This window comes from Plecotus auritus, assembly GCF_963455305.1.
Source record: "Plecotus auritus genome assembly, chromosome: 9".
NCBI lineage: Eukaryota > Metazoa > Chordata > Mammalia > Chiroptera > Vespertilionidae > Plecotus > Plecotus auritus.
In genome coordinates this window covers 4798676-4820255 of record NC_137783.1, presented here as the reverse complement: position 1 = coordinate 4820255, position 21580 = coordinate 4798676, and the positions used below count along the sequence as shown (strand labels likewise).

Genomic DNA, 21580 nt, shown 5'->3' with positions numbered 1-21580 from the left:
AGGCCCGCGCGCGGACCACGGTCCCGACTGCTAAGATGAAGTTTGAATTCTCTGATGTTGCAGCTGTTCCGAAAACGATCCTTAGTTCTCAAGGGCGTGGGAGTAAACCAAAACCCTTAAGTCAAATGCTTTAAACACGATCGGCGTCTTCAGGATGCCGGATGCGTTGCGTCCATCCATCCATCCATCCATCCATCCATCCATTCGTTCATGGCCCAGGTTTGTGCCCTGATGACCTCCAGGGCATCAGTTGTCAGAGCTGTAGGTTCAGTTGGGGTCCTGCTTGCCATGCAGCCATGGGGCATCTCAGGGGTGTGATTGAAAGTGACTATTTTTTTTAATTTTTTCACATGGAGTTCTCTTAACATTAGCATCTAAATCAGCCTGTTTCTCTATGGTACGTGGCTGTTCATGCTCGAGTGACTGGAATGTGGAGCCTGTGCCGGAGTCTTTTTAGGAATCCATAGGTCGGTTGGTTTTTCCTGGGGGAGAGGGGTCTACTCCAAACCTGCCCTCCCCACCTGCGGGACGCTGGCCTCTGCAAACTCCAGCCCGTTTCCTGGCTCGGCTCCCCTCCCGAGGCCTGACGTGTCCTTGCCTCCAACTCAGCTCCTTGCCTGGTTCCTGGACTGCTCCTGGGCCCGTCTGCTCACCCCCCTGGTTTGCTCCGAGGACTGCACCCCAAGGAGAGAAGGGGAGAGCTGGTTGCCTTTGGCGGTAAATGATGAGCCAGGCCCCAGTTCTCTTGCCTTTGTTTGTGGAGGATTAGAAGGTGCCTTCAGGGTGAGGGGTTCTCTGCCTACAGGAAGGATTATTTTGCTGATTTTAGTGGTAAAAAGTCTTCTGGGCTGGTCACACCCCCCCCCCTCCCTGCTGCTGGTCCCTGACCAATCAGAGAAGAATTTGGCAGCGGCCACAAATGTCCACTAGCTTGGATGAGTTCACCATCGAATTGCTCACGGAGTTTTTGGAAATTTAGCATTTTACCAAACGTGACACCGGTCCTTACAGCCAACCAGCCAGTCAGAGACACATGTGACACCGGTCCTTACAGCCAACCAGCCAGTCAGAGACACATGTGACACCCATCTACACAGCCAACCAGCCAGTCAGAGAAGGGAGCTGGGGCTCGCCCAGCCAGGCTCCGGAGCTGGGACAGTGTCTCTTGCAAACAGTGGGGCCCGCCTCCGTTTGTCTTGCGCAAGGCCCCGCAGGTGCTCCTGATCCCTCTGAGCAGAGGAGCTCACCCCGGAGCCAGCAGCGGCCCCGCAGCCCCATCCCAGGTGCAGCCGGTGCTGCCGGAAGACTTCCCCTCTCTCTCTGGCTAATCTCCCTGCCTTGCGGGGGTTTAACTGGACTTACCAGTAGGTCAGGCTCTCGCAGTGTTTCCACCCGGTCTCACCACCTCCGCACCACCCTGTAGGACCGCGGGCTGGGCCCAGGCCGGGAAACGAATCCCCCGCTTGTCTGTGCTCTTTGCCGAACTGCACTCTTCCCGAGCTGACGGACCTGTATGTGGCTGGCAGCCAGCACGGTGCCTTCATTTGATTGTTACGTCTCTTCTTTCTTTCACACGCCAGGTCTGGTTACTTTAAAAAGGTCAAGGCTGCGTCTCAGTGGTGGTTGGGTGTCTTTGCATCCTCCTCCAGTGATGTGAGGGTGCAGGGCCTGGCACCCCTGGGCGGGGCCTGACTCCCCTGGGTGGGGCCTGGCACCCCTGGGCGGGGCCTGACTCCCCTGGGTGGGGCCTGGCACCCCTGGGCGGGGCCTGACTCCCCTGGGTGGGGCCTGACTCCCCTGGGTGGGGCCTGACACCCCTGGGCGGGGCCTGGCTCCCCTGGGCGGGGCCTGGCTCCCCTGGGCGGGGCCTGGCTCCTCTGGGCGGGGCCTGGCACCCCTGGGCGGGGCCTGGCAGACAGGCCGAGGAGGTGGCCCAGTGCGTGCCAGACTCCTCTCTACCCGGGCAGGTCAGGGCGCCACCCTCTGGGCAGCAGAGAAGACGCTGAGAGATCCGACCCTGGGCCTGGGGACACTGATGGTGGGTGGCACCTTTCAAGGCTCAGTGGGGCCTGATACCGGGGAGACTCCTGCAATCTTGGTGATGCCAAGGGGAGGGAATTGCCAGGGAGAGTGCCCCAGGGAGGGAGCTTTGGGGGTACAGTGCTCCCTGCCCCGCTTCAGTCTTCTTGTAGGGCCCGAGAGTTTTATAAAAGCTCTGTTACTAACCATGCATTCGTGTATAGGTATGCAGTTTTGGTCTTTTTTTCACCCTGAAACATGATTTTTTAAATCAGTTTTTCCCTAATAGTTTTTTAAAGAGCAGTTTCAGGCTTACAGAAAATTTCACAAGAGTACAGAGGATTTCCATGTACCCCCAGGTACCCCTCCCTCAGCTCCCCTGATTAGTAGAGTCTTGCCTTGTGTGGTCCGTTTGCTACGTCAGAGGAACCGATGTTGATACATTGTATTGACTAAGGGTCACTGTAGCTTCGGCTCCTCACAGTCATTTATGGGCGTGTTCTGATGTGTGCAGACCGCGCGGGGAAGGCGGACATGGACGTGAACCCCTCTGGTTCCCTGCTTACCTGCTCAAGCCCAGAGTTTCTGGGGGCGGGGGTGGTTCTCCAGGTGGTGCTAGCCCCCAGCGCTGCCCACACGTGGCAAAGAGCCAGGCTCCTTGTCCCCCAAATCCTGGCTCCAGCCCTAGGAGTCCTGCGGCAAGGCATCACCCCCAGACTGCACCTGGGCCCGTCTTGGCCGCCCCAGCTTCTCTGGAAATACCGTACCACACAGGCCCACCTGGGGTGCCATTCTGGGATGCTGGTCACCGGTCACCTGGGAAGGCCCTCTGGTCCCCCACCTCCTCCCGCAAGAGTTCCTTTTTCACTTCCACTGAGAGTAAGAGGCCCTTCCCTGTCTCCCCCTGGCCACCCTCTGACCTGGGCACAAGCCGGGAGTCTCTCACCCCAACGAGAGGACATTGCTGGGCAGGCCGGGGTCCTGGCCATCCTTGCAAGGTACTTGAGAAAGGATCCTTCCCCTGGGCTGAGGACACTCACAATTCCTATTCAACTCGGCCTTTTCAGATGCAAACGCGTTCCCTGTAATTGTGGAACTGACCCCACGTCGCTGGGAGGATGCGGGCCGTAGCACCACGCCTGATTTATGAAGCCTTTTTTGGCGACTGAATCCTCAGCAGTCTTCAAGGGGGACTGTCTCAAGTGAACTAATTTTAATTAGATAAGCTATCCAATCAATATGTGAACAGATCAATCAAAGCAGCAGCTTTAAAATGAGTGGCCAGAGGGGTGTTTCCGAAGCTAATGGCTAGAAGAATATTTCTCTGAATTGAATTCACTTGTTAGCATAATAGGAGATTAAACTGTAATTAGGGTAGCAGGTTTTCAAGAGCCTCAATCTCGAGTCAAAACAAAACCAAACAAAACCAAACCACCCACTCGCGCCCATTAGCCAAAAAAAGCCGCCACCGCCCCTCAGCCTGGAGACCCGCCCGGACCAGCCTGGGCTGAGTGCTGCCCTTCCCTGAAGCGGGTGGCGCTCTCCTCACCGGCTCCCGTTTCAAATCTACTTCATCTTCGCAGGTGGTTGTGTCGACCACAGTCAACGTGGACGGCCACGTGCTGGCCGTGTCCGACAACATGTTTGTGCACAACAACTCCAAACACGGGCGGCGGGCGCGCCGCCTCGACCCGTCAGAAGGTACGGCCCCTTCTTATCTGGAAAATGGTAGGCACATGTTACATGTCTCTTTTTATTTGCAATGCTTCTTTTCCTTTCACCATCCTTCATGTTGGTTCATGTTGAGTTACTGTCCCCTCCCCCCACCCCTTGCTGGTCAGGCCTCCCCCCTCATGCCCGGCCGGGCCTGGTGTTACCCAGAGTGGCCCGGCCCCTCCCTCCCTCCTCGCCCTTAAAGAGGGCTCAGCTTCTCCCCTCCCCTCACCTACCACGGCCTTCACTGTATTGGTTTGTTTCTAAGCTTTCTTTTTGCTTAGAGTTTTCCTTGGAGTTTTGATTTATTTGGCTTTATTTTGGCTTGTCCTAAGCCCCCATCCAGAAGGTCATCCCCACAGACTTTGTGCATGTTTTGGTGGGTGGTTACATCCCAGTCCCATCAGCCCAGGATGGAGTCCAGGACCATACCTTGCCCCTGGATGGGTGGATGGATGAATGGAAGATGGAGGATGGGTAGATGATGGGTGGATGGATGGATGGATGGATGGATGGATGGAAGATGGATGATGGGTAGATGATGGGTGGATGGATGGATGGAAGATGGATGGATGGATGGAAGATGGATGGATGGAAGGATGGATGATGGGTGAATGGATGGGTGGATGGATGGAAGATGGATGGGTGGATGGATGGAAGATGGATGGATGGATGGATGGATGGATGATGGATGGATGGATGGATGGGTGGATGATGGATGGAAGATGGATGGATGGATGGATGGATGATGGGTGGATGGATGGAAGATGGATGGATGGATGGATGATGGGTGGATGGAGAGAGGGGGGTGATCACCCATGGGGGCAGGGTGGAGTGGGTGAGAAACAATAGCCAAAGGTGTTTGCACCAAATGCTTCCACTTGACTTCTTGCTTTGCGGGTTGAAAGAGACTAACTGTAGTAAGAGAGACAGGCGGGGGCAAGTGCTCTTGGGCAACGAGTCAGAACTCAGAAACTCTGACACCGGGACCTTGGCCACGCCCCTCACTCACGTGCTGCCGTGCCTGTGGGCCGAAGCCTTTAGACCAATGTGAACTGTTGAGAGAGTAACGTGAGTTTTTTTTTTAAGTGAATTGTAAACAAAACAGCACAATTCAATCCTTTGGAGCAAAGCCCGTCAGGCCGAGGGGCTGTAGGCAGATCCTCCCTCCCAGGTCTCCAGGCCAGGAGCCACACCCGAGGCAGCACACACATCCCAGGGAAACGCACGGAGCACACGCAGATGATCCGAGCGAAGCGTGACTCAGACGTGAGCGCTGGAGGACAGTTTATGAATCTGCTGTGGTCCACAAAAATAAACTCATTTGTTTTCCACATTAATGACGAAGGTGTAAGAGAACAAAAATATAATAATTAAAGGTCGCCTTGGGCGCCCACTCATTAGCATCGGTGACGCACTGTTTATCTCCTTCCTGTGCGCTGAAGGTAGGTGTGTGTTTTGCCTAGCAACCATCACTAATGAGGCTCACAATTAAGAAGGCTGAATCCCCGTCCTCGGTCCCCGCTTCCCCAGAGAACCCGAGCTCGCCACGCGATAGGTTCGGGGAGGCCCCTCAGCCCTCTGGTGTTAGGTTGTAGTCTGGGTCCAAAACCACCTCCTCTAATGAGCTATTAGGATCTGAGCAAAGTACAAGTATTTATTTTTGTAAGTAGCGTGAGAAAAGCATTTGACTGTAAGCAGAAAATACAGCATTTAGAAAAACAAAGGCCACGCGTGGGCCCCTTGGAGGTGAAACCCAGCTCATCAAAAGCTATTTGCAGAAGCAGTTTTGATCAAGGTTTTTTTTTTTTTTTTTAAATGCTTGTTTCTCAATTCTTTTTGAAATCAACATTTAAGCCAAGTCCCTCTCTTGCAAGGAGAGCGAAATACCTGTTCCACCCCAGAGAGCGACCCCCCATTTTAAGAGGCAGAGAGGTGCCGGGAGCCAGCGTGTGTAGATCTTCAAGGAAAAGGCCCAATCAATCAGGTTTCGGCTTGTGTTTTCGTTGGGAACGAATGCCCGATCCTCACGTGCCCCACAGAGCACGCCAGCTCCTCTCTCGGATGAAGAGAGACGCACCCTGTAATCCTGTTCCTTCTGGGGAGAGCTGACCCTCAGGGAATTCATTTTAGGGTCCGGCCACCTCGTCCCAAAGCCCAGGGACCTCGTTCCGCCTGGCCGGGACACAGCGCAGGGGCGGGATGCTGGCTCTGAGTCAGCCCCACATGCTTGAAGGAGAAAGTGCCCCATAAACCGCAGGCTTTGCTTGTGCGCAGCCTCTCCCGGCTAACACCTCATTATCCAATCATCTAATATTCACCAGCCGTGTGTACACACTCGCCGACGGTTTCCAAGCAGACGAATTCCCCCTGCTGTCGCCGTGGACGCCTGCCACGGCGTCCTCCGCGCACAGAAAGCGAGGCCGATTATTTACAGTATTGAACACAGGCGCGGGGCGAGCAGCCGTCCACCTTCCCGCGCGGCCCCGCCGCACGCAGGCTTTCATTTTTTTGCTCCTTGTCACTTGTCCCCCCCGTAAACGGCTCCAGCCCTGCTTAAAGCTCCCTGAGCCCTGCCCAGCGCAGGCCTGCAGTGCACGGCGATTTGCATGCCAAGCGCCGTAATGCGGTTAGGTTTATGCAATAAGGAGGGCCGAATCCAGGCTGTGGGGCTTTCTCGAGCTGAGGGGAACAGATGGCCCTAGGAGAGGTAAAAGGTATAATCCTATCAGCTGGAGTATCAGCCAGCCATCTGGACATCCCAAGCACAATTACAAGACATTTTAGCAGGCAGAACAAAGGAGTCTTCGTGAGGCAAGATTAGGCCTGTTTGAGTGCCTCAATATTGTGAATGCAGAGAAAGGTGACGAGTGCTGGGATATTACTCAGAGGAGCTGGCTGATTAACGGGGACCGGGACGGAGGCTGTGGATACACAGAATACTGGATGTGATAGCGAGACCCCCTCCCCGCCAAAAAAAAAAAAAAAAGAAAAAAAAAAAGGGGCAAAATCAAGTGTTCTGGTCAACCATGCCGGCGGGCGTCAAGTTCCCTCACTTTTGTTCCTGGAAATCTGGGCACCATGGCCCCCCTCCCCAGGCGAACCAGTCCACGTGGGGGTCTGCGGTGGAGGACGCGGGAGGTCAAGGCCAAGAGTGCTCTCAGCCAGCGCCTCTTCTGGCGAGCAGGCTGAGAGGCTCCTTGGAGTTAAAAACAGGTCACTGTGGCACATGTCGGATCTGCAGACAGGCACGCCCCGCCCCCTTTCCCGGGGCCGGGCAGCCACAGGGACAGGAGAGCTCCCAGGCCAGGATGTGTCTTCAGGACCGCTTCCCACAGGGGGCCCGGGGAGAGCGATGGGGGCCCAGGGGGCTCCCTCCCACCCGGCCCTGCTCCTCTCCTCCACCTTCAGCTGCGTGCCAGCTCCCGTCATCTGCTGGAGTGCATTGTGCACGTATATCATTAGATCTCTAACGCTGTCTGTGTAATTCATTTTGCCATGGTTCCCACTGAACACATGTTCCCTCTCTATATGTGCATTGAAATGTATGCAAATCACAGGCAGAAGGAAGATGGCTATCGGTGGGCGGCGCGGAGGCCGGGCCAGGCCGGGGTGTCTCCCCGCCCAGCGGCCCCGTGCATTCCGCGGTGCGCCTTCCACCGGGCCGCAGCTGCCAGATAGCAGTCTCCCGTGCGCGCGCGCCGTAGATCCCAGGTTTTTTTTTTTTTCTTTCTTCTTCTTCTTTTCTCACCTCCAAAGTAAATTTGTTTACTGTAATTTTTTTGGTGTGAATTATTTGCCATAATTGGCTGTGCTGATGAAGGTCACCCCCTTGGAGGAGACTTGTCAGTCTTTAGAGAGCTGATCCTTTTCAAATGCTCTCCATGCAATTAAGAAAAGCAAATGTCATTCGGAAGCCTCAGAAATGAAAATTTGTATGAACTTATTAGCATGAAGTCAACAGCGCTAGTTAAGGGCGGGATCCCAGTGTGTGCTCTGCGCTCCCGCTGCAGAGGGAGATGCCGGCGGAATGAGCAAATATAACCCCCGCTAGTCCAACATTAGAGCAAACAAAGGAAGGTGGCATGTCGGCGGGCTGCTCAACAACAATAGCTAATGGTGATTAACTAGACGGTGTCTGCCGATTGCCGCCATGACCCGGCGGGGAGCCACCACGCGGGCTTCCGGAAAACGCCCGCTTAGGAAGACGTGTGGCCACGGCTGACCCGGAGTCTGAAAAGATGATTTATCGGACGCCGAGCGGCACGGCGGGGGGGGTGGCCCCCCCCCCCCATGAGATGAGCAGTCGGATAGGGCCCCGGCGTGGCCTTGGGGCGCGCCCGTCTGCGCACAGAGCCCTGGGAGCGAGCAGGCACTCGGCGGCTGGCGGGAGCCCCTCCGTCTCCCAAGATCAGTGACTACTTTTTGGACAGATGTCCCCAGAGGTTGTCGGGAGGAAACCACCGGTTCCTCCATCCACGCCTCGTCTTTGCACCCCACCCCGCCAGGAAGCGGGGCGGGGGGGGGGGGGAGAGGGGACAAGCCCTGGGGTGGCCTAGGGCCGGGGTGGTGCTCCTCCTCTCTGTGGATGGAGGATGGAGGCCTGGGCCACCTGCTACCTCCGGACAGCATCAGGCAGGAGACCTGGCAAGTCAAGTCCCGGGGGCCGCCCAGCAGCCATCCCACAGGCCTACACAGCTGTTCTTTGGGTGCCCAAGCGAGAGAGGGAGAGAGGTAGGGTGGGCCCAGAGTCCCGAGGACGGCACCAGCTAGTCAGAGAAGGCCCTGCAAGGGACCAGTTTGCGCGCTGAGCAGGGAGGGGCAGCCAGCTTGTCTAAGGAGCCCCTCCTTTGCATGGGGCCTGCCTACGAAAGGCCATCAAAGGCAGGAGACCAGGTCTGCCACCACCTAGCAGAGGGGCTGATCAAAGGCCAGAACAAAGCAGCCTCCATGAGGCCACAGCCTTCCGCCGGCCTGGCCTCGCACGGGGCTGCTGGGAGCACCTTGCCGGGCCTCCTGCCTGCCTCCCTAGGCTGTGGCCTCCTGGCCCCTCTCCCCCTCCCCCTCCCCCCCCCCCCCGCCCCGGCCCTCCCGCTACCACCGGAGCCCTCCCCTCCCTCCAGCAGGGCCGCCTGTGCGCAGGCCAGGCCGGCAGCGCCGTTGTAATAACTCATGCAAATGCGAGGGCTTGGGAGACAAAGAGAGGTCAGGCCCGCGGCTCGGGGATTCCTGTCGACAAACAATATCAGATGTAAAACGTGTACCTTTGACAAAAGTATTAATAGAGCGCTTTTGATTTTTTTTCCCCTGATGAAAAGTGAAAAGTAGTAATTGTGGAGTGACAGAGGAAAATGAAGTTTAACCAAAAGGCAAAGTTCGCGGATGGAAAAGCCCAACCCAATTAGCTGCTCCTGAGGAATGGAAATGCCAGGCACTTGCTCCTCCAGCCCCTCAACAGCCTTTTGATTGACTCTGCTCAGACCCGGACAGCGGAGCAGATAAATCGGCGTGCCGCGTGCGCACGCGGCTTAATCATTTGTAATAGTCGTATTTGCCCTGACACGTAATTTGCTATTTTTTTTTTTCTTGCTCACTCGTATTCTATGGCTTGGCCTTTGCTTTATAAAACATTTAATAGTTTGCTTTAAACACATCAGCATGCTGATCTACGATCGCCCTTCGCGTGGCGCCCGGAGGCAGGGCCCGCCTCCCCGCCTGCTGCGCCCGGGCGACTCGAGGTGGGTGAGTGCTGGCGTGGCCGGCCGGGCGCTAAGGTCTGCCTTCTCTGTCTTGTGTGAGCAGCCACTCCGTGCATCAAGGCCATCAGCCCCAGTGAAGGCTGGACCACGGGCGGGGCCACCGTGATCATCATCGGAGACAACTTCTTTGACGGCCTGCAGGTGGTGTTCGGGACGATGCTGGTGTGGAGCGAGGTAAGCCCGCACCTCGGGGACTCAGCGGGAGCTTTTCCACGGGGGGTGGGGGGGGGGCTTGACGGCACAGACACAGGCGCCCTAGGGCAAATCCCCCTTTCACCGACGTTCCCCGGTGGGTGCAGAGCGCCCCCGCCCAGCCCTGGGGTTCCAGCCCGGTCGTAGGAGGTCCCCCCGACACTGGAACAATCAGTGCCTGCATCACCAGAAGCAGGTTTCAGGGGACATATGGTGGCAATTTTCATATGAATGATGCCCTGTGGCCTTTCCTGCAAACTAAAACCCGGGACCACTTGCAGACCTTTTCCTTAAAGAGCTCTAGTCCCGCCTCTCCGGGTGACAGCTAGGAGGGGGCGCTCCGAGACAATGGTCCAATTTTGCTCATTTTGGTAATTATGTCCAACTGGCGAGTGTCCCTCTCAGGCAGCGCCCTGAAAGCCTGCTCACCGTGTGGTTTTTGTAGCTGATAACTCCCCACGCCATCCGAGTCCAGACCCCGCCGAGGCACATTCCTGGCGTCGTCGAGGTCACCCTGTCCTACAAGTCCAAGCAGTTCTGTAAAGGCGCTCCTGGGCGGTTTGTCTACACCGGTGAGTCCCCCTTCTCGGCGTTTGTGGCAAAGCGGTAGATGCCCCTCAGGACAGCACACGCGGGCGCGGCACACACAGGCTGGGGAGGCCCCCGGGCCCAGGGGCAGGCTTTGTCGGCAGCAGTGTCTGTCCCCAGCCGCGCTGGAGGGATGCCGGTGGACAGGTGCGGCCCACCTGGCCATGTGACCTGGGGCCCCTCCCTTGTGGCCCTCAGCCTTCTCACCTTGAAAGCCAGGCTGGGGCAGGGAGGGGGTGGTTATCGGTAACGGGTCACCCCAGCTAACATCTCGGGGCTGCCCAAATGATGTCACCGCCGCTCATGTGCACAAGCCGAGTCTCAGAGGTTCAGTCACGCACCCTGTAACTGACGGGCCTCCAGCGTACGCCAGGTCTCTGCGCCAGGCCTGGGTCACACACGTGCCTTACGCTGCTTCTGCGAGGCTTTTGGAGAAACCGGTGCCATCAGGAGGGTTGCGGTAACGGTTTGTTACCGGAACGTTGCTTGGTTGACGGGATTCCTTCGAGCTCGCGGTGGGAGACGCCGTAAATAAGCGTAAGCCGTGCTAGGACTCGGTTCCCGTCCTAGCCAAGTGCACAAACTGTCACCTTTGCGAAGTGTATTTAGCGATGGCAGCACCTGCTGAAACCCAGGAGGGTGACGTGGACGAGGACTCGTCCCCGAAGGGTTGTGGCCCTGATGTGTACGAGGGCGGCGGGAGGCCACAGCAGGAGCCTGGGCTCTGGGCTCCGACAAGCTGTCACCAGCGGCAGGACGCCCCGGCGGGTCTGGCTCCCATCAGGATGGAAGGCTGTCCTCTGTCCAGCAGGCAGGTGACATGGGCTCGAGGTCCCTCCCACTTTGGAGTGTGAAGAGAGTGGGGGTGCCTCACCCACCCCGATTTTAGGAAGGACTGAGTGAGTGTGACATGCAGAGTGTAAATGCTTTCAGCACCCACTTTCCAGGAGACCAGGGTCACCCCGGGCCAGCCTGGCCTGCCGGCGATACCTGGGGTCCTTGATGGGGGAGGGTGCCTTCTCTTTGAGCCCCTCAGCACCCCTCCATGTGGTCAGGGTGTGTGTGGGGGTACCTGCTCCACACCAGAGGCCACTTCCTCCCAGGGGACTAGCACGGTCCCCCTCCCCCCGCCCCCCCCGTGATTCCAGAGCTGCCCCAAACCCAGGACAAGTGTGTTGGCAAGAAGCTGTGGGAGGTGTGCCGGCCCCTCCTGGTCCGCGTGCTGCCCCCTCCTGGTCCGGCTGCTCTTGGCTCCAGGGCAGGCCCGGGGCTGGAGGGGGCAGCCCATGCAGCCGGCGGGGCTCCCCGTGGGTGGAAATGTGCAGACATGCAGGGGCTGTAGACTGGGCACTTGGAGAGCACGTGCCCACACTTGAGCAGGAGACCAGGCTGTGGGTGCGGGTCCGGGGGGCCGGGCGGCGCGTCAGGAGGCCTCCCCGGGCGGTGCCTCTCTCAGCACCTCTGCCCGCCCGTGTCCTGTGCACTGCAGCCGCGCCCGCCCCCACGCTCCGCGTGCCTCTTCGCTGACTGCTGGCCGGGGGCTGCGCGTCTCTGCGTTTCTGGCCGTGAACTTCAGGCTGCGGAGGCAGTGGGCCCCCCCGCTCTGCTTGGTGTTGGCCGGGGACCTGGCGCCAGGCTCCAGCCCGAGTGCCACTTCTGCTCAGCCCCACCTGTGGGTCTGTGAGGGTCAGGGAGCACTTAGGGGCGTGTCCGACCCACAGGGGAGTGGTACCCGCGGAGCGGTGCCTCCTGTGGACGGTTTTCACGGTACAACTTCTGTCGGGGTCCTGAGTCCCTCAAAGGAAGGGACTTTGTTATCCACTCAGGAGCCATGTCACATGTCTGCCACGTGACATGCTCCTCCACGTGTCTGCCATGTGACACATGCTCCTCCACGTGTCTGCCACGTGACACATGCTCCTCCACGTGTCTGCCACGTGACACATGCTCCTCCACGTGTCTCCCACATGACACATGCTCCTCCACATGACACATGCTCCTCCACGTGTCTGCCACATGACACATGCTCCTCCACGTGTCTGCCACGTGACACATGGTCCTCCACGTGTCTGCCACGTGACACATGGTCCTCCACGTGTCTGCCACGTGACACATGGTCCTCCACGTATCTGCCACGTGACACATGGTCCTCCACGTGTCTGCCACGTGACACATGCTCCTCCACGTGTCTGCCACGTGACACATGGTCCTCCACGTGTCTGCCACGTGACACATGGTCCTCCACGTGTCTGCCACGTGATACATGGTCCTCCACGTGTCTGCCACGTGACACATGGTCCTCGGTCGCGTTGGGGCACCAAAGGGAGCATGGCTCTGTGTGGCAAGACCGACCTGCTCGGCACAGACGTGGATGTGAGACCGCTTGTTCCATGGGACTGTCGGGCCCTCGGGGTTCAGTCCGCACCGCCCCCGCCCCATGGGCCTCAGTGGGTCCTTGTGTCGACCAGACCTTGGCATTCAGATTTCCCCATGTGTGGGCTTTTCAGAGGGAGACGGGCTGGCTGGGAGCGATGGCTACTCTTTTCTGAGGACTCTGGTCCCGCGGGGGAGAGCAGGGCCCCGGGCTGAGCATTGTAAACAAAGATGCCTTTGGAAAATGCGCCAGGAGGAGCCACCTGTCATTGGCCAGTGGGTGTCGCGTGGCGAGGGCCTGCTTCAGGGCCAGTGTGAGGGGTGTGGGTGTCCGAGCAGCTCTCTCTGCCACCCTCTTTTAAAAAAATGTTTTTATTGATCTTTTAGAGAGAGAGAGAGAGAGAGAGAGAGAGAGAGAGGAAGGGAGAGGGATAGAGAGATACAGACACGGATGAGAGAGAAACATCATCAATTGGCTGCCTCCTACACGCCCCACAGGGGATGGAGCCCGCAACCCGGTATGTGGTCTGATTGGAACCGAACCAGCGGCCTCTTGGATCCTGGGTCGATGCTCAACCGCTGAGCTACACCGGCCGGGCGTGGCCACCTCTGTGCCCTCCAGCTGGCCAGGACCCCTTCCTTGGCCAGCCACCTCCTCTGGGAGTTCTGGGGTGTTCTACGCCGCCCCCCTCCATGGGAAGGAGTTTAACCCTGAGTCAGGTCCATCAGCCACCCGGTGGCCCGTCTTCCATTCCCCAGTGGACATGGTGTCCACTGTAAGCGGACTGGGCTGGTTGGGCCCGACGTTCAGGGACCCGGCTGCCCAGGGCTTCGGGACTTTCTCCACCGAGAGTTCTCCCACGAAAGGGCCTTCAATGGAGCCATTCAGTGAGCGGGGCCTTTGCTAGCAGGAGGCTAATTTATTGCCTCCCCCACCCCAATCATTAACAGGAATATACATTTCAAACGCCCTGGAAGGGGAGCGGAGGCGAGGTGGGGTCATAGCCTGTCTGACCTGGAAGCTGCTGTCTGACTTGCGTTGCCCTGAAATTGATGGGGACAAAGAATAATCACTGGGAACTGCGCCCCCTGAAAGCCGATCCCGCCTCTGCACGCGGGCTCAGGGCAGCCCTGCAGGGAGGGCACCGTCCCCTGGGCATCTGGCTCCCATCAGTGCCCCCCCCCAGAGGCTGCCGGGACACCCTCGCGCTGAGCCTTCCCGCCAGCGGCCGGCCTCGGATAATGAACGTGCATGCGCCGAGGAGGAGCCCCGCCCGCAGGGGCGAAGGCCTAAGGGATCTGTTTCTGGGGATCCGAGAAACACGAGGTTCTTCAGACCCAGGCCCAGTCAGTCAACCCCAAGTGGGCGTGGCGCTCCCCGCGGCCCCTGCCCTGGGAAGGGGAGGCGGCCAGGCCCATCCACCAGGCCCCTTGGCCTGCTGCTTGCTCTAGCAGGGGTCCTCAAACGTTTTAAACAGGGGGCCAGTTCACTGTCCCTCAGACCGTTGGAGGGCCGGACTATAGCTTAAAAAAAAAAACAACTATGAACAAATTCCTATGCGCACTGCGGGCCCGAGACGAGTTGGCTGCTAAGCAGGACAGGCAGCGGCACCCGGCGGGCCGGATCAATGTCCTCGGCGGGCCGCATGTGGCCCGCGGGCCGCAGTTTGAGGACGCCTGCTCTAAAGACACGATTACCTTGGGAAGCAGTGGCCGTTGGGTTGATTGGCCGGTGAATTAAAAGAATGAGTCACAAGCGTCATGTCCGGCCCCTCCATCCCAGGCCTGCGTATTCCCAGCGAGCCTCACCCCTGTTGTGAGAAGGTCAGGAATGAGAGAGCGAGAACCATTTCCAAGCGGCTAGCACTTAGGAGCAGAATTAACAATCACTCTGTATGTAATTGCCAGTTAATAGTAAATTGCCTCCTAGACTGTAAAATGCAGAATAAACGCCGGGCACCTAAAATTAAATTAATGAGATATTCGCTGCGTTTAAAGTGAAGAGTGCAAATTAATACCTGAGTGCCACGCTTGTTTTAATATTTGTCTAATCGTGTCTCAGCTGCTTGTTTAATAATAATTAACGTGGTCCCGGAACAGCCTACCTGAGACGCACAGGCTCACTGGGAAGACTGACCCGTCTCCTTCCCTCACTTCCCCAGGAGAAGCCCGTCCGATCGGCAGGGGCCACAGAATTCTTATTTGATTAGGATAGAAGCATTGCAGCGTTATTGGATGGAGACAAGTTGGAACTGTCTGCCTCGGACTGAAGCTATGTGAGAGTGGACGCTACCTTTGCACACACGTGTCCAGGTGTGGGTGTCCTCGCACGAGTGTGTCTGTGACTTGAGGCGTCGGTTTGGCGGGCCGGGTTCCCAGCACATCAAAGCAGTGAAGCCCCTAGGTGGTGGCGTCCCTTCCAGCATGGCCCCCCAGGACGCCAGGGTCACTCGAGGGGGCTCCTGCTCTTGACCTCTTGGACCCAAAATGTCTGGCTGACCCACCCTCATTTTAGAGATTTCCTTTGCTCAGTTAAAGAAATTACCACACATTACCGGGAGTCAACGCATCGGCTGCCGCGGGGCCAAGCCCGGTCGCGAAGGGAGACGTTGGCGGCCGATGGTGAACACGTCCAGGGCGGGCACAGACGGGGCTTGTCTGCCGGGTGCGCGGCCCAGGCTCAGGTCTGAAATTTACCTCTGGACGGGGCCATGAAAATGATGATTTCCCGCACAGAAACGTGCGTTCGATTGCAGGCGTATGAAATCATTACTCGCCCAGTAATTGCTATTTCTGATACAGTATTTACGTTTTCTGCTATTTTGATTTAAAAAAGTCAGATCGTGCCTTCAACGGGCGACACGTCAGGTCCCCGGGTGCTGTCCCGGCAGCGCGGTGGCAGTTTCCTTCCCGTGCCCGCGCCGCAGCCGCCGGCGGGCTCCACCATTTAACCCCCACTTCACTCGCCCCTTGAAAGGTGCTTGTGCGTCTGAAGTGTTTTGAAGATCTTTGTGCGCACTGAGATGGGATTCTGTCAACAGCGGGGGACGCACGGTGCAGTCAATAGCGCCCGCGACCACGGCCGGCACCAGGAGCCGTCGCCCAGGCCAGCGCGCTTCCAACAAATCGCTGTCTCCACACAGCAGCGGGCCGATTGCCGCCCGAGACCAGATAATCTGGCTGCTCCACCCCGGCTAAGCCCTCCTTCGGTGAACCCCCTGCTTAGTCCACATTCCCCACCACCTCTGTGGACACGGTGGAGAAACCAGTATTTTAATCATGGGTCCTAGAATTGGGGACACTTCTAGCCAATTCAGTCTGTTACTCCTGGGCGCCCCCATCTGTCCCAGCCCATGAGGCCCAGTGGTGCCGGCGGGCCCCTGGCCAGCCCTCTCTGCAGCCTCACGGGGTTCATGGTTCCGGCGGGCCAGCTGGGGGGCCCGGTGGGAGCCCGAGCTCCCCTGGAGCGTCCACACCCCTGCTTTTCTATGCGGTGCGTTAAGTGGCAGCACAGGCTGGTGCGTGCCTTTTCCCCTCAGCCCCTCTCCATACCTGCCCAGAATTGGGGGCTGGGACAGCGACCCAGCTACCGCAGGACGTGACAATGTCGCCTCTCCCCCCAGCAGCCCCCACCTTTGCTCTTGTCACTTGCTCCCACCTTGGTGGCAGACGGCGAGTCTTCCCCATCGACGGGGATGGTGTGCCAGCTGGGAGGGCCGGCTTGGGGGTCATCCCGGGCTCCTGAGGGCCGCAGGGAAGGGAGGGTGCCCACCTGTGCATCGTGCGACACGGCACCGGACAGGATGGCCGGGAGGGCCGTCCGGTCGTCTGCGAGGATGCTGAGTGGGTGCCGGACGCACAGACTCCATGGCTCCCGGGGTCACGGCCGTCCCCGTGTTCCCTGTCTCCACGGAGGCAGGAGAATGAGGCCCACCGCGTGTGCTATTGCACAAGCAGACGATTTGTCCTAATCAGTGACACCCATTTACTAGAATTGCTTAAAATGAACTATACCTCATACAGAAATCGCACATTTAGAGAGTTCCATTCATCATCTGAAAATTGAGGCCAGTAAACTTTCCTGCTCCTCCAGTGGGATCGTAGGCACGCATCAAAATGTTAAAAATGATTGGTGAGAGGGAGCTGTCACCCATTTATCAAGGAAAAGAACATTATTTGCTAATTTCCCAACCAGGCTGGTGACAGGGTGCTTCGTCTTTGGACCCTCGGTGACCAGCATGGCCTTTCTGTTATTAGTACAAGTCAAGCGCTTTTGGGCAGTCGCTAACAAGACACATTTGTCTGTCATCAGAGGGGCTTTGGTTGCTTTCCAAGTGGCTGTGACCAAAGTCTGCCCCCGCGCCCCGATTGGCTGCACTTTCCGGGCCGCGCTCACCCCGGAGGAGACACCGAGGGATAAATCACCAAGTTTCCGTGTCAAGGTGAAGGTATCGACTCTCCGGCACCCAACCCGACAAAATGCAGCCCCGAGGAGACAGCCATTCATCTTCCCCAAAGGACAAAAGGGTCATCGGGCTCCCGTCGGCAGCTGTGGGGATGCGGCGGGCGGGCGGGGAGGCGCCCTGGTCCTCAGCCGCCGGGCCGGGTGGGCAGGGTCCCGCCTCGCTGCCCACCGTCCAGGAGGCGCGAGGAGGGGAGGCATGGAGGACGGGCTCCCCTGTGGGTTGGATCTGAGTTCCGGTGGGTCAGGTGCACGTCACGCTTCTGAGAACAGCGCGGGAAGAGTCCGGGGAGACGGTGGGATGGCGGGCAACGAACCAGTGACCATTTGGAAGCCCAACAAGGTGGCTGTGACCAACCTGAGTGCTGAGTAACGCAGAGATGACAAGGTGTCAAAACGGCGGAGAGAATGGCCCTGAGCTCGCCCGGGAGGACCCGGTGCCGTCACAGGCACCTGACACCAGCGTGTGGGCCTGTGGACAAGCAGCAGGTTGACGCTCTGCGGTCCTGGAAGACTGGGAACGGGAGCTGGACGCCGCTCGCTGTTTCCTGCGGCCTGACCCAGCCCCCGAGGACGCAGCCCTCCCCGGCTCCACGGCTGGGGTGCACACCGGGGCGTGTCACCGGAGGTGGGGCTCACACTCTCCCCTGAAACCTTGACTCTGGGAGGTTGTGGACCTGTCCCCACACATCGGCTCCCGGCCGAGATCCCCAAAGCTCAGGCTGAGGAAGAGCCTGTTAAAAGCATCTTCCTTCCCGTCAGCCGTAGAAAATGCAAAACCCTAACTTTCTGAGAATGGTTTTCCAAGGAAACAACAGAACGGAAGGCCCTTCCAGTGCTGACGAGTGAGCATGTGGCGTGCCTCGGGTCCGAGGGACCTGAGCGTGTGCGTGAGGACGGCACGCACTCCGGGCGGCTCCCTGGAGAGCGTGTCAGATTCTAACAGCCGCTTCCGCCTCCACCGAGACGGCCGGGCAGGGCTCGGCACACGCGGGCCCAGGCTGTCTATGGAGGAGGTTCCTTTAGGTGCGCCTGGCGGTGGGTCGGCGGTCCTCTCCTCCCTCCCACACGTCCCCCTCCTCATGCCCTGCCCTCTGCCCGCGGCAATCCCACGGCCTGACAAGGGGGTCCCCCCCTGGGGTGCTCCCCGCCCCCCGCATCAGATGGCCAGTGAAGACGGGGAGTCAGGCACTGAGGTGGTTAGATGTGGGGAGTTCTGCCAGAGGCCTTCTCCATCTTTTCACCCCTTTTCCTCCCAAGGAAGGCCCTGCCCCCTCGCCGTCCTGCCCAGGCACCCCCCCCCCCCCCCGCGCCGCCCTGCCCAGGCACCCCCCTCGCCGCCCTGCCCAGGCACCCCCCCGCGCCGTCGTGCCCAGGCACCCCGTGCTGCACTCCTCCGGCCTCCTGGACCAGGGGTCCTCAAACTTTTTAAACAGGGGGTCAGTTCACTGTCCCTCAGACCGTTGGAGGGCCGGACTATAGTTTAAAAAACAACAATGAACAAATTCCTATGCGCACTGCGGGCCCGGGACGAGTCGGCTGCTAAGCAGGACAGGCAGCGGCACCCGGCGGGCCGTAGTTTGAGGACGCCTGTCCTGGACCATGCGCCTGGCAGGTGCGTTAGCCATGACAGCCACTCCCCCTGGTTTTGAAGACCAACTCGGCGCTTTCTGATGAGCACGTCCGCGGTACAGGCGCCGCCCAGGTGCACCTGTGGGGCCTGCTGGCGCCTGGGTGGTGATCAGGCACCGGCACCCGGAGCAGCTCCAGGTGTTACTGTGGCTGAAGGGCGGCCACCGTGGGGGTGGCCTGGTGTTTGCTCTACGACGTACTGGGCCTCAGGCGACAGTGTCCCCGAGTGTCACTCTGCCTCGTGTGTTTGTGGTCAGTTACAGTGGAGGTCACTTCAAAGTGACTTGCTTCAATACCACGAAAGTGAGTGCACGTGTGTGAGGTGCTGTCCCGCCCCCGCGGAGCCCGCACGCTTGCCTTCTGTGGTCACAGTCCCAGCGACTGCGTCCCGGACGCCTGCGCCCAGACGCCGTCCCAGCCCTGCCTCTCGTCCTCACTGACCCCGACTCCGTGACTGTCTTCGTCACTTCCTCCTTCTGCGCTCGGGAAATACCAGCTGACAAGTGTGGTGTCGAAGGATGTGACGTTGAAGGTCACAGTCGCCACGATTGGGTTCCTGCTGCTCAGTGTCTGCCCGATGCCACCTGGGCCAGGTGGGCAGGCAGGTGATCCAGAGAGGGAGGGGCCATCCGTGCTTTGGGGCTGGGGGTGGGGAAGCAGCCGGGGCTGCCCCACAGCCTGGCTCGGGGCTCACCGGCAGGTGTCTGCTGCATGGCCGCGTGTCCAGCCACGGAACACGCAGGGAGAGACGTTAATGAAACGGTCATGAATGGTGGGGAGTTCGAGAGGAGGGATGGCTGAGGCTCCCTGAGGTTTTCTGGGGGGTCTCCTGGGGGACGGTGTGCAGGGAGCCGGAGGAGTCAGGGGGCCGGTCAGGCGGCTGTAGGCAGGGCTGCCATGGGGGATGGGGAAGGAGTCGGGCGCCCCTCAGAGGCCTTCTCTTCCCCACACGTTGGGGATTTCAGGGTCCCTTGTGAGGAAATAGGGCCGTTGTACATGAGACACGTGACCCAGAATTCTGGGCGAAAGGACGGTGGTTTGGGGATCCCAGTATTGACGTTTTCTTGGCGATGTCTTCATGGCTCTGAGAACGTTCCTTTTCTTTATTCAGCCTGAAAGGCGGGAGGTGCAAACGCCTTCGGGAGCCTGAAAGGGCAGTGCTGTTGGGAAGCCACGTCACATGCTACGGGGGCGCCTGTTCCCTCCCCCTGCCCTTCCCCACAGCGGGGTCTGCCTGGCTCACACCCGTGAGGTCCCCGCGCTTTTACACAGACGCCAGGCGGCTTTCGGACCACGAAGGCACTTCCCGGGACAGGCAGAGCTGGCCCACAGACGCTAAGCCAGATGAGAGAGGTTACATTCACATAAAATGTTGTTTTTATTCGGGTATAGGTCACATAACAAAAACCCACCCGTTCAAAGTGTACACGGAAGTGGCTCTTAGTGTATTCACCAAGTTGTGCAGCCATTAACCTAACGAAGAACATTTTCAACCCTCAAGGAGGAACTCCGTATCCATCAGCAGTCAGCCGTTCCCACTGCGCCCCTCCCCCCACCCCAGGCGGCCACCCATCTACTTCCTGTCTCTCTGCATTGGCCTCTCCTGGACGTTCTGCTCAATAGATGGTCCTTTGTAGCAGTTCAAGGCTCCCCCGTGTTGTAGTGGGCCAGAGCTTCTTCCCTGAGCACGGCAGCGTAGTATCCCGGCATAGGATGGACCCCAACCTGTTACCCACTCATCCGTGATGGGCACTTGGGTATCACCAATCACGCTGCTTTGAGATATTTGTGACCAAGCTTTTGTGTAGACAAATGAGAAACATTACATTCACTTCGGCTTCTGAAAATCCAAATCGTCGCGATACCTTCGCCATTGGCCTGTATCCTCAGGAAGCCCCCCATCGTGACTCATTGTTTTGTGCACCTACTGTGTGCTCTGCACTGAGTAGGGCAGGTGCCATGACACAGGGTGATGGCCCCACCATCAAGGAGGCGGGTGGACCCTGAACAAGAGAATAGGTGGCCTGGGAAGCCCCGTGGGGGGCTGGCGGCTTCGGGAACACAGGCCTTTCTGGGTCAGGGACGTCTGCTCTGGGGAGGGGCGAGCTTTTGTGGCTCATTTTGCAGCTCACGTTCTAGTGGAGAGTTTTACGCTCGGGTGAAGTGTGCAAATCCATTGCCCGATGGTCCTCCACAGAGCGTTGCCCACTGGGTTTCAAGTCCCCTGTCCCAGTATCTCTAAGAGGGCGGATGACACCAGAAACCTGACTGTTTCTTAGAGAAAAGGGACCCCGTGCGGGGCGCCTGGCCTGGATTTCTTCTCTAGCTTCTCCTTTGCCTTGTTCATAGCCCTTCTGTACATGGGGAGCGGTAGTATTTGCTAGAACAGCCTTGAGGGGCGGATGCGAGGGCTCATGGGGTGGCCCGTCCACCTCCCTACCTCAGGGCCGCACTGTGGGGAGTTGTCCCCGGGGCAGACTGAGGTTGCTTAGTGTGTGGCTGGCCGGGCCTGAGGACAGGACTGCGAGAGCCGCAATCCCGTGCGTGCTCGGAGGAACGTAACAGAACTGTTGCAGTGCCACCCAGCAGTTGTCGGCCAGGGTAGGTGGGTATGAAGGAGGTGAGCTGTCCCCTTTCCGCACTAGGTGTCACGTCACAATGCCGCCACCCGCTGCCTGGCGTCGGGGAGTGGCCGCGGGGCCCTGTGCACACCACACGGCCAGCGGGGCCGTCCGTGTGAATACAGAGCAGTGCTCCCCATGGGAGCGAGGGTGTCGTCTTCCCATTAGAAGTCAAGCGAGGAGCTTGCCCATCCTTAGAAGTCTTGGTTACGGACGGTGCC

At 58.8% G+C, this 21580-nt stretch overlaps 1 protein-coding gene across 12 annotated transcripts in view; it reads left to right on the top strand.

Annotated features, from left to right (window-relative positions):
* Nucleotides 1-21580, top strand: part of EBF3 (EBF transcription factor 3) — a 125798-nt gene that overhangs the window by 86436 nt on the left and 17782 nt on the right. For 8 of the 12 annotated variants that reach the window (XM_080642060.1, XM_080642061.1, XM_080642062.1 and 5 more), the window contains 3 exons: nt 3603-3747; nt 9535-9665; nt 10129-10255. In XM_080642060.1, coding sequence (XP_080498186.1) covers nt 3603-3747; nt 9535-9665; nt 10129-10255 — 403 coding nt within the window. The remainder of the gene's footprint in view (nt 1-3602; nt 3748-9534; nt 9666-10128; nt 10256-21580) is intronic. The other 4 variants (XM_080642059.1, XM_080642057.1, XM_080642067.1 and 1 more) reach the window with 1 other exon arrangement.